This window comes from Pseudorca crassidens, chromosome 16 (genome assembly GCF_039906515.1).
Source record: "Pseudorca crassidens isolate mPseCra1 chromosome 16, mPseCra1.hap1, whole genome shotgun sequence".
NCBI lineage: Eukaryota > Metazoa > Chordata > Mammalia > Artiodactyla > Delphinidae > Pseudorca > Pseudorca crassidens.
Window position 1 is genome coordinate 70299635 of NC_090311.1, and position 16570 is coordinate 70316204.

Sequence of the window (16570 nt, forward strand, 5' to 3'; positions counted from 1 at the left end):
CGGTAGAACCATCAAAGAGAAGTAAGACATCTAGCGCAGTCATTCCCAGACATTTCTCCCCACCACAACACACAGGAGTGTGGGTGACTCCTTTAGAGCGTGGTTCAAATGAGTGAGGGTGGCATTACGGTAAGTAGAGTCTGATTTCTTTAAAAAAAATACCAATATTTGCAGATGATTGATTTAACTATTAGAGATTACTAATTATTCATGACATCCCTTGTATCTGACCACAACAATGCAAGAGGGACTTAGATGGCGAAAGGAAATGCCTACTGTAAAACTCTTAGAGGAAAACACAGGCAGAACACTCTTTGACGTAAATCGCAGCAGTATCTTTTTGGACCCACCTCCTAGAGTAATGAAAATTAAAACAAAAATAAACAAATGGGACCTGATTAAACTTAAGAGCTTTTGCACAGCAAAGGAAACCATAAGCAAAATGAAAAGACAACCCTCAGAATGGGAGAAAATATTTGCAAATGATGTGACCGACGAGGGATTAATCTCCAAAATATACAAACAGCTCATGCAGCTCGGTATCAAAACAAAACCAAAAACAACCCAATCAAAAAACAGGCAAAAGACCTAAATAGACATTTCTCCAGAGAAGACATACACGTGGCCAAAAAGCACATGACAAGATGCTTAACATCTCTAATCATTAGAGAAATGCAAATCAACACTACAATGAGGTATCACCTCACACCAGTCAGAATGGTCATCATCAAAAAATCTACAAACAGTGAATGCTGGAGAGGGTGTGGAGTAAGGGGAACCCTCTTGCACTGTTGGTGGGAACGTAAATTGGTGCAACCACTATGGAGAACAGTATGGAGGTTCTTTAGAAAAACTAAAACAGGGCTTCCCTGGTGGCGCAGTGGTTGAGAGTCCGCCTGCCGATGCAGGGGACACGGGTTCGTGCCCCGGTCCGGGAGGATCCCACATGCCGCGGAGCAACTAAGCCCATGAGCCACAGCTACTGAGTCTGTGCTCTAGGGCCCACGAGCCACAACTACTGAGCCTGAGTGCCACAACTAATGAAGCCCGTGCGCCTAGAGCCTGTGCTCCGCAACAAGAGAAGCCACTGCAAAGAGAAGCCTGAGCACCTCAACAAAGAGTAGCCCCCACTTACTGCAACTAGAGAAAGCCCGCGCACAGCAACGAAGACCCAAAGCAGCCAAAAAAAATAAATAACTTATTAATTAATTAATTTGAAAAACACAGACTCTTTAAAAAAAAAAAAGATGCATGCACCCCAGTATTCACTGCAGCACTGTTTACAAAATAGCCAAGACATGGAAGCAACCTAAATTTCCATTGACAGAGGAATGGAGAAAGGAAATATGGTACATATGTACAATGGAATATTACTCAGCCATAAAGAAGGACAAAATAATACCATCTGCAGCAACATGGATGGACCTGGAGATTATCATACTAAGTGAAGTAAGTCAGAGAGAGAAAGACAAATATTATATGATATCACCCATATGTGGGATCTAGTTTTAAAAAAATATAAAAATGCACTTATTTTACCATACAGAAACAGACTTACAGATATCAGAAACCACTTATGGTTACCAAAGGGGAAATATGGCGGGGAGGGATAAATCAGGAGTTTGGGATTAACGTACACACACTACTATACATAAGGTAGATAACCAACAAGGACCCACTGTATAGCACAAGGAACTCTACTCAATACTCTACAATGGCCTATATGGGAAAAGAATCTGAAAAAGAATGGATACATGTATATCTATAACTGAATCACTTAGTTGTACACCTGAAACAAACAACATTGTAAATCCACTATACTCCACTGTAAAATAAAAATTAAATTAAGACAAAGAAAGGAAATGCAAATGCCAAGAACGGGTTAAGGACCATGCTAATCACCCTGGAACAGCTGTGCTCCAACCTGGGTTTCAGGTTCTGTGCAGGGATTTCTATGTTGGGGGCCCCGTGGGGTGCCCACAGCTGACTACTGTCTCTCAACTCCAGATCCACTCTTCTGTGCTCTGCTTGGTGATGCTGGGACCGGGACAACATAAATTACATGTCTCTCTTGTCAGCTGTCTTCCTATTGGGGTTCTGCAAGTGGGGCCCTAGCAGGCCAGGGGAAGGGAGAAGGGACCACCTTCCCTTTTGCTTGCTGTTCATTTCAGTGCCAACCCAACAGTGACGTAGCAGCAGCAGTTGGTTCCACCCTGTCGCGTCTTTCAACAATCCCTGAGTAGTTTCAGTGCATTTCCTCTGAGGTCTGGCCCCAGCCACAGAGCATGCCTCTTCAGGACTGCGCCCAGCTCCACGGTGCCTCTCCTCTGAGACCCTGAAGGACCAGTACTGGCTGGGCGCCTCTACCTATGAGAGATCTGAACCCCAGTTTGGTGAAGTCCACTCTCCAAACTTCTGGGTGGTGATAACCTACCTTCTTTTCTCTATTCCTTCAACCCTAGGAAACCTATAGTTACTGCCTCCATAGTAGTGGACTGCTTCACACCAACGCTTGTTAAGCAGTTCCCTACAGTAAATTCTCTTTGTTGAATACTTAGTGTGGATTTTTATTTTCCTTCCTGGATCCTGACTGATACACTGACCGAACAAATTCTAGATTTGGAGGAGTAACCGACATAGCTTTTCAAAAAATGTATTCCAGTGGGAGACTAAACCTTTATGAAGTCTGCTCCCAAGAATGAGAGAAGAAAAATCTCTAAAAATCTTTAATAATGTTTTCAGTTGCTAAAGTTGGAGGTATCTCTGTTAGAATTTTCCATTTTGACTGACTGAAGGCATGTGGGATTCTACTACTCCAGGAAGAGGTAAATCATAAAACAAAAGTACACAACCTTCAAAAGAACATATCTTGGCATTTCATTTAAGATTGAAGCTATTTTTATCCACACAACTGCTTGAGTATATTAAACACACAGCCACACACACACACACACGTACCTAGTACTATGGAATCCAATCCTTTTTCTATCCCAAACCGTATCTGTTTTTTGACCATGTGATGCTTTCTAATACATTTGATTAATTTTTCACTCTAACTAGGTGAGCCAGCTCCCCGCTGAGATAACACTCCTTTTTCAAATTTTAATTGCTATCTGGTCCTTTAAGTGTGATGGTTCACATGCTGGGGACGTTGGCACATGGAGCTAAGGGAGGTTCACTATCTGAAAGTAGAGACAGTGTTGCTAATGAAAATGTTTTGATTAAAGCCTTGACTCATAATCAAAACAAGATGACTATGGTACCTCAGACACTACAGAACACTCATGCCAGGTACCAGTGCCTTTTCATACTAGAACTTCAGTGCTGTTAAGTGTTAGGTACAGTGAGGGTGCGGGCTTTTGTATTAAATACTGCGAGAAATAACACATTTAAAAAATTCGTGCAGTATACTGCAAACAATGCTATGAAAAGTAATAATTTGAATTCCTGTTATCAATTTTTTAAAAATCCTTCTGCATTATAACACTGTCAAGTAAGGCAATCTCTTGGGAATACTTTGTGAGAATTTTTCGTAGGGTACTAAACCCAGCTCAATTTTCTATGATTATACCTATAAAAACATTCCAAGTTTCACTGAATGGCCATGCTAAAAGAGGCTCTGTGTTAAGTGCAATGCAGATAAAAATATAATTGGGCTCAAAAGAAATATGACTAAGAGTTGATGTGTGAGGTGACATTATCTGAAGATGCATTTGTATGATCCAGAGACGGGTGTTAAGCATGTGGGTTGAAGTTGGAATGGGAACTGACTATGTGAAGAGCAACCATCAAATTTAGCACTTGTGTTTTAGTTTTCAAAGGAAGAAGCTAACTGGCCCATTTGCTCAGCTGACCGTGTCTTGACTTCATTCCATCCATGGCCATCATTAAAACACAGACACCTCTACTTGGATCTCACAAGCTCTGAATCTGAAACCGTGAAGCCAAGTCGGTCAACACTACTGCAGGGAAATGCCAGTGATAAGGAACTTGTTATGACCTAAAGAAATTAAGTAGGGGCTGGAAGTACAGAGCAAGGATAACGCGTGATTTATGCTAACTGGTCTCCAGCATTGTGGGTAACACAGTCCTAATGCAAAGGGGAAGAATTCCTGAGGATACAACCCTCATAGGAGGCCAATTTGGCATTATTTCTTGTTTGCATTATCATCACCTTTCTAAGAGAAGCTGAAATTATTAGAAAACCAAACCACACAGAGCTTGGCAAGAAAGGATTTCCTGGGTCGAAAGCATTAGAAGAAGAACACCAAGATGGGAAAAAACAATGGATCTTATCTGGGACCAATTTTCTTATTAAAGAAATGCTTACTTTTCAATATTAATACAGACAACATTAACACTTTTCAATATTAATGCAGTTACTTGGCAACCTCCTAGTAACACCACAGACCCCAGAATCTCAAAGTTTTCCAGAAGCTGAAAGTTCTCATAGTAAATAAACCTACAGAGTACAGAGAACATATTGAATAATGTATGCTTGCGGGGGGGAGGGGTAAGTATTATCAGGCAGGTGGTCACAGGATAAAACCAAACTAAACGAACTTAATCGAATTTCATCCCTTATAACCAGAGAAAGCCATGTTCCCTAAAAATCACAAGGCAGTATGCAAAGTAAAATGCCAGAGGGATATTTTCTGTTTCCTAAAAGGTCTTATGCTTGACCAATTAACTTCCAATGAACACACTTGTAATTAATCAACGACTTTCCAAGAAAGGGTGCCTTACCTTTCATAATGTCTGCGGGTACAAGTGGCGGCACTGGTGCTCCCAGGATTACCGCCTAATTCATCATAAATATGTTTCCATTGACGGCGGGCTGTTATCTGAAAAAAGTGGCAATGAGAAATTTAATCTTGCATCGTAAGAGATTCACAGTGCCAGGATTCAATACATACGCAACAGTCTATTCTGGAGACCCAGAAACAGAGAAGTCCACGTGAATACATGGGAGACTTACGGGCTCATAGTAAGATCTCACTCTTAGCATTTTTCTTTACAGTAAAAATGGAATTCTGCTCTGGGCTCTACATTTTGTCACCCTTAGCGCATTTTTATCTGAGGCATCTCCCTGGATATTCATGTAGTTATTTGCCCCCAAGGTCCCAAACTTACACTCTGTTCCTTTATGTCATGTGATAAAGCATCAAAATAAAATAAGACTTCAGCTAAAATATATCTTAGTGTACCAGTTGAAATGAATCAGAATTAACATTACTTGCTTAAGGGATATGGTCATGGTGGCTGAGTACACAGGTAAAGACAGAGTTTTCATAAAACGTGCTTTTGTATCTTCTGGTTTTTCAACTATTGTGATGTGTCGCCTACTTTAAAGACTAAAAAAAAAATTCCTACACAAATTAATTAAAATGATCAAGTTGGTTATGAAATGTATGGTCATCTCAGGCTGTATTTTTACGCCAGCTCCTCTAACCATCAGAACAAAACCAAAATCTGAAACTGTCTATGTCACAAGCTGTTTATTTTTCTTCACTTAGGTCAGGAAAATGGGATATCCATCAAATCCTATGAAAATTAACATATTCCAAAGTCAAAATGTAAGCTCTGTATTTTACTGAGTTGGGTGAATAAAAACAAACAGCTTGCAACATACCGAAAGGCATACTATGGTCTTGGTTTTTTTTTTCCTTTAATTTTATTTTTATATATAAATTAAGATTTTACAAAATAACAGATGCATGATCTAGCAAATGATTCATTTGGAGAAACCACGTCACTTACTACATCTGAGCAATCTAGTGTTTCCTTGAAACTGGGAAGACCGAGCAAGTTCTGAGATCTTTGTGAACATTTCTAAACAGGGCTCCAGGAAAAAACTCTGTTAGTGGAATGTGCAGGGGGCAGGGCGTGGCAGAGGTGCCAGTGGCATTTAAACAGTCAGAACAGGAGGCTTCTTTTGAAAAACACCCGCAGAGCTGCCAGCGGAGTTCACTTAGGGGCTAGAGGCAGCAATGCGTGAAAAAAAAATCTCAGCGTGCATCCAGGGGCTCTGTGATTGCGATCTAAGGAGGAGAAGGGTGGTTACATATCATAGGGTAAATGGTACCCTTTCCATTTCAAATAAAAAGAACCCCTTCATTTCCATAAACCCTTCTTAACAGACCCAAGTAGGACCTCGAGACAGTGTGAGTTTTGCATTGTTCAATTTCCCATGAAGCATTCTTGGACCAATTTGTTTCAATAGTTCTTGTTAGCCTGAGCCACCTCTTAGATCTACTAGCAGGTATAACTAAAAATCCTCCTGTATTTGTAGCTTGGTTTAGATTATAATAATAAATGTTTTTTCAAGCCCCTTTAAAAATACTGAAAATACATATTTTGGTAATTATTTTATATTTAGTTACAATCTCCCTCCAACCTTTTAAATATTACCGTTTCAGGCTGATCCATTCTAGACCTGTGTATCACAGAAGAATGAACAGGTTCCCCTTCTTCCAAGTATCTACCTTATTCCTCAAAGCCCTTAGAATACTGAGTCCCTTGAAACATATTCCCTTCCCTCAGGTGAGGTGCGGGCCCTGGAAAATAGCCTATGTGTGTTCCTGCAATCACTTCAGAAAGAAACAATCACTCTTGTCATTCTTGTATCTCTTGTGTACACTGTATTTTATATTTTGTAAAGAGTTTTCATATCCATGATATCATTTAATCCTCCTATCAGCCTGTGAGGCAGATTATAGGAATCTCATTCACAGACCAAGGAAACAAGTCTCAGAGAGGCTGCACGACTTCCCTAAGGACACACAGCAGCAGAGTGGGAATGTCAGGATTCATACCGATGTCTTATGGTCCCAAGAGCAGACTTTTTTCCACTACATCAAAGCAGCCTCCATATCAGAATGACCTGATGAACAGTGTAGCAGGGTGACAATATAGAACTCCAGGGGCCTTTTGCTTCGAAGGAAGGAGATAACTGTGGGACCCATAGCTTCTGCTACAATTTCTCAAATTCTCACTAGTGGGAACATAGCATCGCTACTGCGAGGTCAGCAAGAATGTAAGGGGGTGGGTTGGGTTACCAATGCTCTGAGATATTACTCTCTTAAAGTAAAACCATTAAAACTGTGGTTCCTGCCACCCTGCCCACTTGTGTCTCTAGTTAGAACATAGGTTCACCATTAAATCACGGATAAGTCCCAATTATACCAGAATCCATCCATTCACTCATCCATTCACTCACCAAACATTTATTGAATATCTCCCATTTGTTGGGTACTGTGCTAGCAGCTGGGTGGCAACAGTAAAAACCCAACACCCAAGATGACTGCATCCTAGTGGCAGATACCCAAAAATAAACAAATGACCAAATATATAAACAGTACTACTGACTGTGAAAAATATAATGAACAAGAGGCCACTGCTGACAGGGATATGTGTGGAAACTGGCCGTGTTCCCTACCCACAACCCATCATCCAGACTAGGGGATGCCCTGTTAAACACATGCCTATGACAGAAATGACAAAACTTCTTGGAGAATAGATAATGAATTATCAAAAGGAAAAACAAAAACTCTTCCTGACGCTAGGACTGAAGCTGCGGCAGCGGGAAGCCAGCATCAGTCACCACTTGGCATTAGTAAACCGTATGCGGCTGGCTAGGGGTCTGTGTCAGCCCCCCGCTAGCAGGTTCTGCTGTTTCAATACAGTTTTTACCAGTGGAGAAAAGACAAGGGCCGGGCCTTCAAGGAAGTGGGTTCTCAACTGTTTACTGAACTTCCACTGGCCAGCCTGGATGAATCAGGGCCATTTTGAGATATTTTCTTTCCACAGGAAAGTCATAAAATGTGCTCTTTCCAACTGCTCAACGCCTTTAAGTACACAGTTCTCCTGGGTATACATCTCTTATTTTTTGTGCCCAGATGCGCTTTCAATTCAAACGCTGACCATAGGCTGTACAGCAAAGGAACGTCTAAATCCTCGCCTTGTCCAAACCTACAGGGGGTCTCAGAGCCCTGTGAGGAGAGATAGGAGGACGCAGCTGGGACAGCTCCTGGGCATCATGCCCCCACCTGTGTACATCTGCCTTCTGTACTAACAGGCTTTCGTCGTGCCTAGGCATGCATTGGCTTTGGGTTTTTATTCTGTTGTCCTCTCTGGATGTGTGTAAGCTTTAAACCCAGTCTCAGGCAGAAGCAATGTCTGCCTCCTGGTATCTGGCCCCCAGCCCCATTCAGCTGGAAGGTTTGATCCAGCCATGGGGTTAGCTTGATCAACTCTCTCATAAAGCCTCAGGCTTCCTGGACATGTTCATGTTTCAACCTGACCTTCTATTATTTTAGGTTTTTAAGGATACAAAGAACTCTGGCTGTCTGTTTCCTAAAGAAAATTCATCCAAGCAGTGGGATTCCTGACATCAACACATCTGCTGCTGCTTACCATTCTAGGACACTACCAGGTACAGAAGCGGAAGGGAGGGTGGAGGGTTGAGGGTGGGGTGATAGCATGAGAAGAAAGAGACGTCACCGCTTTTAAGGGTTCACGATCTAGCAGGATTCATAACGCATACCATTAACCATAAAGCAAGACGGAAAACCGAGTGGACCACACCCAGGTAAAGTAAACCAATGTAGGTGCATATGAAACTTAATCTCACTTTGAAGACACTTGATAGTTACTTCTTTCCCTAGTGTGGATAAGACCCAAGGACTCTGTGAAAAGCACTCTACACCTATCATGTTCATGAAGTTTTCACTGCTTATGAATACAGCCGCCTCTCTGCATCCACAGACCCCTGCAGATAGCAAAATTTGCGGACGCCTAAGTCCCATATAAAATTTGCATATAATATATGCACGTCCTTCTGTATATTTTAAATCATCTCCAGATTGGTTATACTACTGAATACAATGTAAATGCTATGTAAATAGTTGCCGGTACTTGGCAAATTCAAGTTTTTCTTTTTGGAACTTTCTGGAATTAAAAAAATTTTTTTTTCCGATCCAAGACTGGTTGAATTTTCAGATGTGGAACCCTCAGATACAGAGGGTAGACTGTACAGTGGTTTTCAAACTGCTTTTTAGAATTCAGGTGGTGTTTTAAAAGGTGGTGTGAAACTAACTCTCAACAATGCTAATCCCTGCCAAGAAAATGGGCCCAGTGAGTGGGAAAGGAATCTGTCCCTCCCATGGTTTTATTTGATGAAAATAGTCTGTCGGGCTTCCCTGGTGGCGCAGTGGTTGAGAGTCCACCTGCCAGTGCAGGGGACACGGGTTCGTGCCCCGGTCCGGGAAGATCCCACATGCCGCGGAGAGGCTGGGCCCGTAAGCCATGGCCGCTGAGCCTGCGCGTCCGGAGCCTGTGCTCCGCAACGGGAGAGGCCACAACAGTGAGAGGCCCGCGTACAGCAAAAAAAAAAAAAAAAAAAAAAAAAAAAGTCTGTCACTTTAAAAAAAATTGGAAAACTGTTTAACCCAAGATACAGTCTTGGAGGCTTTATTTTCCTACCTTTGAGGTCACTAGGATGAAATAATTTTGATATTTTTGTGGACTGGTGAGGAAACAGTCATCAGAAATCTTTTAGGACAACAGTGCTTCCACTATTGTATTAACTGTAAGAATGTGTAGGACGTTATGAAGTCAGAGGAGAGTTTGCCTGCGAGCAGCGTTGCCCCAGCTGCTGTGAGAAAGCCTTTTTCCTCAGGACACCTTGAGGGTGGACTGAATTCAAGGAAGATGACTTTTTTTTCCTGGTAGTACTCCAGGAACTGGAGCCTTTCAAAGCGATATGACATCATCTTTGGCCTCGAGAATTTTGAATTAAGCGAGAGGCTTTGTCTGTCCAGAGAACTAGGGTTAGATTCAGAGGATGCCTTGAAATGATGTCAAAGCCAGAATCTGATGTCAAAGCCTAATCCTTCCAGCAAGAAGACAAGTGACTTCTTCCAGTTGGGAAATAATGGTCCGGTCTCACCCATGGGGCGAGGCGGGGCTGTGAGCTGACATTCTTAGAAGGCAGCACTTGCATGGTCCTCTGCCTCTAGGATAAGATTTACTCAAGACCCATTTCCCGACTCAACCTCTCTCCAAATATTGCCTCTGGCTTGCCATCAAATGTTTAGCCAAATGGAAATCACTTTAGCAAACCATCATCAACACGCTGCATCCTGGTAATACCCCAAGCTACTCTGCAAGCTTTAACTGCTTCACCAGACACTGATGTGAAGACCTCCTTAGCTCATCAGCAAAACTTGATTCAGTTCTGCCTCTTCCACTGCAGGTGACCCAGACTCTCAAATGTTTGGAAGGAGAAATTGGATATATGACTGTTAAAGAAGGGTCCTCATTGCCAACCAATCAAAATGCCAGTATACTGTTCTTTAGGAAATCAAATCCATTCAATACATTTATGATCTCTAAACCTAGGGGTGCAGAGACACAATACACATTTCTAGCAGAGGCAGAAGAGGCCAAGAGAACAGAATATAGCCATTAGTTGAATGCTGTAAAGGCTTAAAATAGAACTTGTGCTCTTTTTTTTTTTTAATTCAATTTGAGGGTTGTGAAGGACTAAAATGAAATAATCCGTAATCCTCAATTCGAACCAGAAGGTTTGGAATAGTTTATAACCACAAACAAAAACAAGCCAATTAAGATGGCCTCTTTTTATAACCAGAAGGAATTCCAGAGAGATGTCTTTATCCAATCACAAGTTAACAGCAGAAGAAATATATCTACACATTTTAAACTTGCAAGTTTTTACTATTACTGAGTATTTACATCTTCCAGACTTCCTGACCCATCTTCTAAGGTCACACATTTTTTCTCAAGAATCAGAAAATCTCAGCTAATAGTTAGTATATCTGGTAAGGTTCGTATTAAGTACAAAGAAATGACTGAAAGATGCTACCAATGAAGGTAGGTTATTAGATCTTTTTTTTTTTTCCCCAAAACATCACCCCAAATACATAAAAAGATACATAAGAGACTGCTGGGAATGGAAGGCACAAAGAATTTATAAATCTCTTTCTTCCCAGTGATACCATGGAGGTTGAAGTAATTATGCACAAAATTCTCAGCAATTCAGAATGTGAAGAATGCCACGGTGACCCCATTCAACTCATTTCATCTCCCTGTGCCTCAGTTTCATCTGCAGCAGGGCAAGGATCTTTTTCTGCATAAAGGCCAATTTGCGAAAAATAAAGTTAGGGGGCTACACTTTTCCTTATTCAAAATGAAAATGGCTTATTGAGTCCCAATTTAGATTGCCACTTTACCAAACAGAAAAATATTCGTTGGAAACTTTGTGCTACTTCTGAGCCACGGAATGTTAATATTCTGGCGTGTTTATTTAGTACTAGCATGAAGACAACATTCTAATCTTTGATACTTGACTTAGATGGAGGCTTCTGAAGCCAGGAGTTGTGAGGTCTAGTAATCACTGTTACCATTAGCTTTGAATTAACATAATCTGGGCAGTTTAAAAAAAAAAAAAAGGATTCTCAAATTCTCAGGCCAGGCCCCACCCCAGAGTTAATATCTCAGAGACTTAGAAAACTACTCACACTTTGAAGTTCCCCATTGAAAATTGGAGCCCCAGTTCTTGAGTAGCCTCTGGGAAGCCTTTAGAATCTTCTTCACTGATCTGGAAGATTCTAAGATCTCTTTTGAGCTCTAAATGCCAAGTCTACACTTGCTTCCGACATCAGATAATCTCACAGATAAGTATCCTCTAGTAAGGCTGCGATGACAAGGTTAAGTCCTCAGACTGTGGATATCATTCATACATCTCCTGGAGTGACTTCAAAACTGAATCCGCACCGAGCATCTCATAGTTTTATTAGTCAAAATATACTAGAGAAAAATGTCTTCTGTACTTCACAGGTTCAAAAGCTTAAAGGTAGAAACAGGAGTGGCAAACTTAAGTGCCTGCAGGGCCAACAGGTAGTATGAGGCATTTTTTAAAAAGGAGGGAAGGAAGGAGGGAAAGAAGGAAAGAAAGAAGGCAGGAAAAATCCCACCAGTTGGCTTCATTCAGTTCATGGCCCCAAATAGATTTTACAGTGAGATAGCCACGTAGATTCACTGCTTGAGACAAGATGAAAAAATATGGCGTATTGTGAAGAGTGGCAGGGACCCGCCAAAGGATGAAGAAGTTGAAGGGTGAGTGGAGAGGGAAGGAGGAAAAGGGCCACCCCACAGGTCACCTGTCCTCTTTGTGGCTTGGCTGAAGAGACGTGAAACACATAACCAGATGGAAAGCAGATGCCCGTCTGGTCTTGCCACGTTCACCCATCCCAGTCACTCTCTCCTCCACTCCATCCAGCACAACACAGTGCAGGAAGAGTAAGTGGCAAAACATAACACTCAACTTGTTATCGATCTTCATAGCCCCCAGCCCCATCCCTCACTGCCTAGCATCCAAGGGCCTTCTTCCCTCGGGTCCATCCTTCTCTCTGGATTCCCCTTCACGGTCACTTATCCCCACCACCTAGTGACTCTACTTTAAGTTACAAACTCTCTATACCCAACTTTATTCCACCTACATAGTTTGTTTCCCCATCTGATTTTCTCTTCCAAGAAGGCCATGATCTTTCACGTCTAAATTCCATCCATTCTCCAAAATTCTGCTCAACTGGCATCAGAGCCACAAGTCTTTCTTCCCCATCTCTAAACGAGGAAGTACTTTACCTGAACCGGGCGCTGATCTTTTTTTCCACCTTGCTTTATAATTACTGCCTTTCCTGGATGGTAAGCAACTGGAACCCCTGGCCTAGATATTTTTATGTCTCCCAGAGTGTCTAACACAATACCTTATGCACATAAGACACTCAGTAAATATGTGGTCAGGTGATCTGCTGATTGTGTGATCCATTCATTCATTCATTCAACAGAAGAATAATAATCACTGTTTGTTCAAAGAGTATTGCAAATGCCTTGAGGCTCATCAGAAGTTTCTTTTGTATTTTCTACACCACTTTGCTATTGCATGTTAAAAAAAAAAAAAATCCTTGTGCAAATACAGAAGATACAAAAGCAGGAAAAACTGATTCTGTGAAATTTACTGGCACTCTCCCTATCAGTGAATAACAAAAAATTCCTGGGTTTAAAAAGACATTCATAATGTTGTGCAATATCATGTAACTGCCTGCAGTCACGGTCCATAAGAATGTGTATTCCTACTCTGAACTTTAAAGGTTAGGCTTAAAAGTCTAGGCTATGGGGTTGACTCCTAAATTTATGAGACTAACACTGAATAAGTTATCAGCTTTTTCACATGCACAAAAGCTATAATTAGCTCAAGATTTTGCAAAACTATGAGCCACAGTGGGAAGGAGTCAAACTCCCTGTCCTATCAACAGATCCAACCAAGTGAAAAATAACATTATTTATTTTTCAATAGGGCACTTGGTAAAACAAGTATTTTAAGCAAATTCATGTCTATGAAATGCACCTTTAAATGTAGTTCATATGAGTATTCGATTTCCTTATAAAAATCTATGTATGCCCATATATTAAATAAGCATTTTACATGTATATAGACTCACATCAAAGAATTTTTAGTCAGAATTCACAGCAGGTATCTCTACATTAATACCAGATTACATGAGTCACATAACACTTGCTGTCTTTTCCCATCCCAAGCCCCTGACATCACACCCTTACATTAGTTTGTGGAACAATATGCTACATCTGGCAAGAAACACTCATTATTTTGGGTTAAAATGAATTTCATTTTCTTGACTCTGTGTCTCTCACTGTCATTTTACTACGATACAGGGATATACCCCAGGTTACTCTGTGAGGAAAGAAAAAAAACAATTTCTTCTTCAATTGTAGAAGAACCTGCACAACTCAATCTGATCATTGTGTGGAGGAGAAAATCTTTCCAGTGACGACATCTTCCTGTGTCACTTGATTTTATTACAGATGTCATCTCTGCGTGCTGCATTAGTGCAGCTCTCTCTTCTTCTTTCAAGATTTTAATCTGAGTCTGTTGCTCTAACATTTTATCAGTTCAAAATACATGGTGTAAACCTCCCTGGCCATCAGATTTTCCTGTAAGCTAAAAATAACCCGTTCCTGTCAGTTAGAATTAGCTGATAAAGAGTGTCAGAGCCTGTTCTGAATAAGTTTGATAACTTCCTGTTTATGTGGCACTGACCCTTGTCTAATAAAGCTTCTTTGCCCTAGAATGAGAGGAGATTCTGCTGCATTCTATTCCTTAATGGCCAATACTGATTACTTTTGAAAGCCTTTAATACATTTCCCATATTAGACATGAACAGATGTCAGGTATGTTGCCAAGGGAAATTTCTTTTATGCAATCTTGGCTTGTCGTACAATAATAGCCCTTTCTCAACATGGGAAAAAATTACAGACCCAACTAATTTCCCTGACAGGGGAGAGTTACATATGTTTTCCACTTGTAGTTTTTACGACAAGTTTACAATTTTGCCAAACCTGGAACTAATTGGGACTGTTTCCAAAAGCGGCCCAATAAACCCCCAAAAGTGTAGAGCCATTTGAAAAGGTAAGTCAGCGATGGTTTGCTTTTTGCATTGTCTCCATTTTGGTCACAGCAGGGTGCGGGTGGGGGGTTAGATTGCAAAACTATTTCATTTAAGTCGCTTAAACACTTACTGTTTCATATCCTCCCAGTTTTTGAGCAGCTTGAAACATAGTCCAAAGGTTAACTGTTAGAGGGACAATAAGTATTTAGATAAGCATTGCATTAACATATTTCCAAGAAATGTCAATTAAAACATTTTGCTTTGTTTTTTCAATGAGAAAGAGAAAAAAAAAAAAAAAAAGAAATACTAACAGTAACCCAGAGAGCTAAGTTCTTAGGAAACAATTTGCCAAAGGGTGTTCAACAACAGGATATATTAGTACCACTTAAAATATTTCTTAAAAAAGAAACAGTCACAAATACGGAAACAGTTCTACTTTTAGGATAAAGGACAAACACAATTTTTAGTCCTATTGCCATCAGCAGACCAAGGGAAGCTAAGTTACAGCCTCCTTGGGAAAAGAGGGGGATTTCAAAATGGGGGCTGTTCTTGTAGGACCCTTAGAAAGAAGCCATTGACTAAAGGGTAATATCTAATGCCTCCTTCAGATAAGAACTCTCCATAATCAATAAATAACAGCCACTTTAATATATGATTAGCTTCTTAATAGAATGTCTGATGGCAGCACTATATTAAAAGCTCATAGCATATTTCACTAGCACATGGTACCTTGCACTGAGCAGGGAAATAGATATTTCACCCTTGAGGCTGCAGTGATACAACAGATCAAAGGAAAGGAAGATACTGGTTCACAGAGCAACTGAGTCATTTGTCCACTCAGTCCCCTAACTTGCCTGTGTGATGTTGCACATATGTATTTTTAAAAACAATTTTCTCTTCTCAGGACATGCATGTGTTTATGCTATTAAACATCTACGCCAAATTGCTAGCAACCCTGTTCATTTGTACTAAATACCATGGAATGGGACTGCTACGGATTTGATTCTTTCACAAGAGGGGAAAATTGAACTTCAAGTAATTCCTTGGTAAAGGAAATGAAGAATAAAATTAAAATTTAAAAAAAAAAAAAAAAAGCCTCTTTGACACAACACGTTCGAAAAGCCTCATTGAACCCTGCACTATTTCAAAGCTATCAAGAGCCCTGCCTCAGCCTTGATTTAATCTGAACCAATGCATAATGCAACAAAGCTGTTCATAGTACATTAATTTTACTTCTATTTCAAGCAACCAGTTTTCAGACAAACATTGTAATCATTCGTAGTTATATAAGTTTATAATAGCTGCAAGTGTTCTCTTGCAATCAGTGCCAGTTGCCATTAGGTATGTAAATTGTTATGTAAAACATACAGGTTTGACATTCTTCATCAAAATGACACATGGTTTTAATCTAGGAAGATACATTTGGAGAAAATACTATTTCAAGCCAGGGGCTCATCGCTTTGTGTGCCACGAAGTCCAGACAGAGGCAGTATATATATTCAGTTGTGAAATCAGGACAGGGTCTGGGTTTCTTCTCTTTTTATAAGGAATTCTGCTCAGCTAAGAGTTCCCTGTTCTACTTTAAAATATATGATGACGCTTACATGTACATGTCAAAGTAATTCAAAATTGGGCCCTCGGTTCCAATTTGTGTATTTCTTGTTTCCTCTGAAGTCATCAGGTTTTTGTTATCTCCTAACAAATTTGGGGCTTAGGAAATATGTTTTCTCTTTGTGGTTGTTTTGTCCATCTTTTAATGTCCTCCTTTTAAAAGCTGTCTCTTCAGGCAACATCTGTGCCTGATAAAGCTACGTCATATTATTATCTCAGAAGAAAGGCGTTACAGACACTCAAGACTGACAAAACAGAAAATGAGGAACTTTCAACATGTCTATTTCCAGTCATAATCAGTGGATTCGAGCCTATAAATATCTCACTGCAACTGCCCCAGAAGGGAACAATATCGCGGAAGGAGGCAGGGGGAAAAATTCCTGGCCTGGATGATTTGTCGATTTAGTACAAACAGAGAACATCATCTCCAGAATAGGATTTCAACATAATCCTGAGTCAAAATTTTTTCC

General features: G+C 40.5%; 1 protein-coding gene across 4 annotated transcripts in view; it reads right to left on the reverse strand.

The window, feature by feature from the left end:
- The window catches only part of ARID5B (AT-rich interaction domain 5B), a 188552-nt gene that overhangs the window by 22272 nt on the left and 149710 nt on the right, over positions 1-16570 (reverse strand). For all 4 annotated transcript variants that reach the window (XM_067710847.1, XM_067710848.1, XM_067710849.1 and 1 more), the window contains 2 exons: positions 14620-14672; positions 4747-4844 (listed from right to left, as the gene is read on the reverse strand). In XM_067710847.1, the coding sequence (XP_067566948.1) occupies positions 4747-4844; positions 14620-14672 (151 nt within the window). The remainder of the gene's footprint in view (positions 1-4746; positions 4845-14619; positions 14673-16570) is intronic.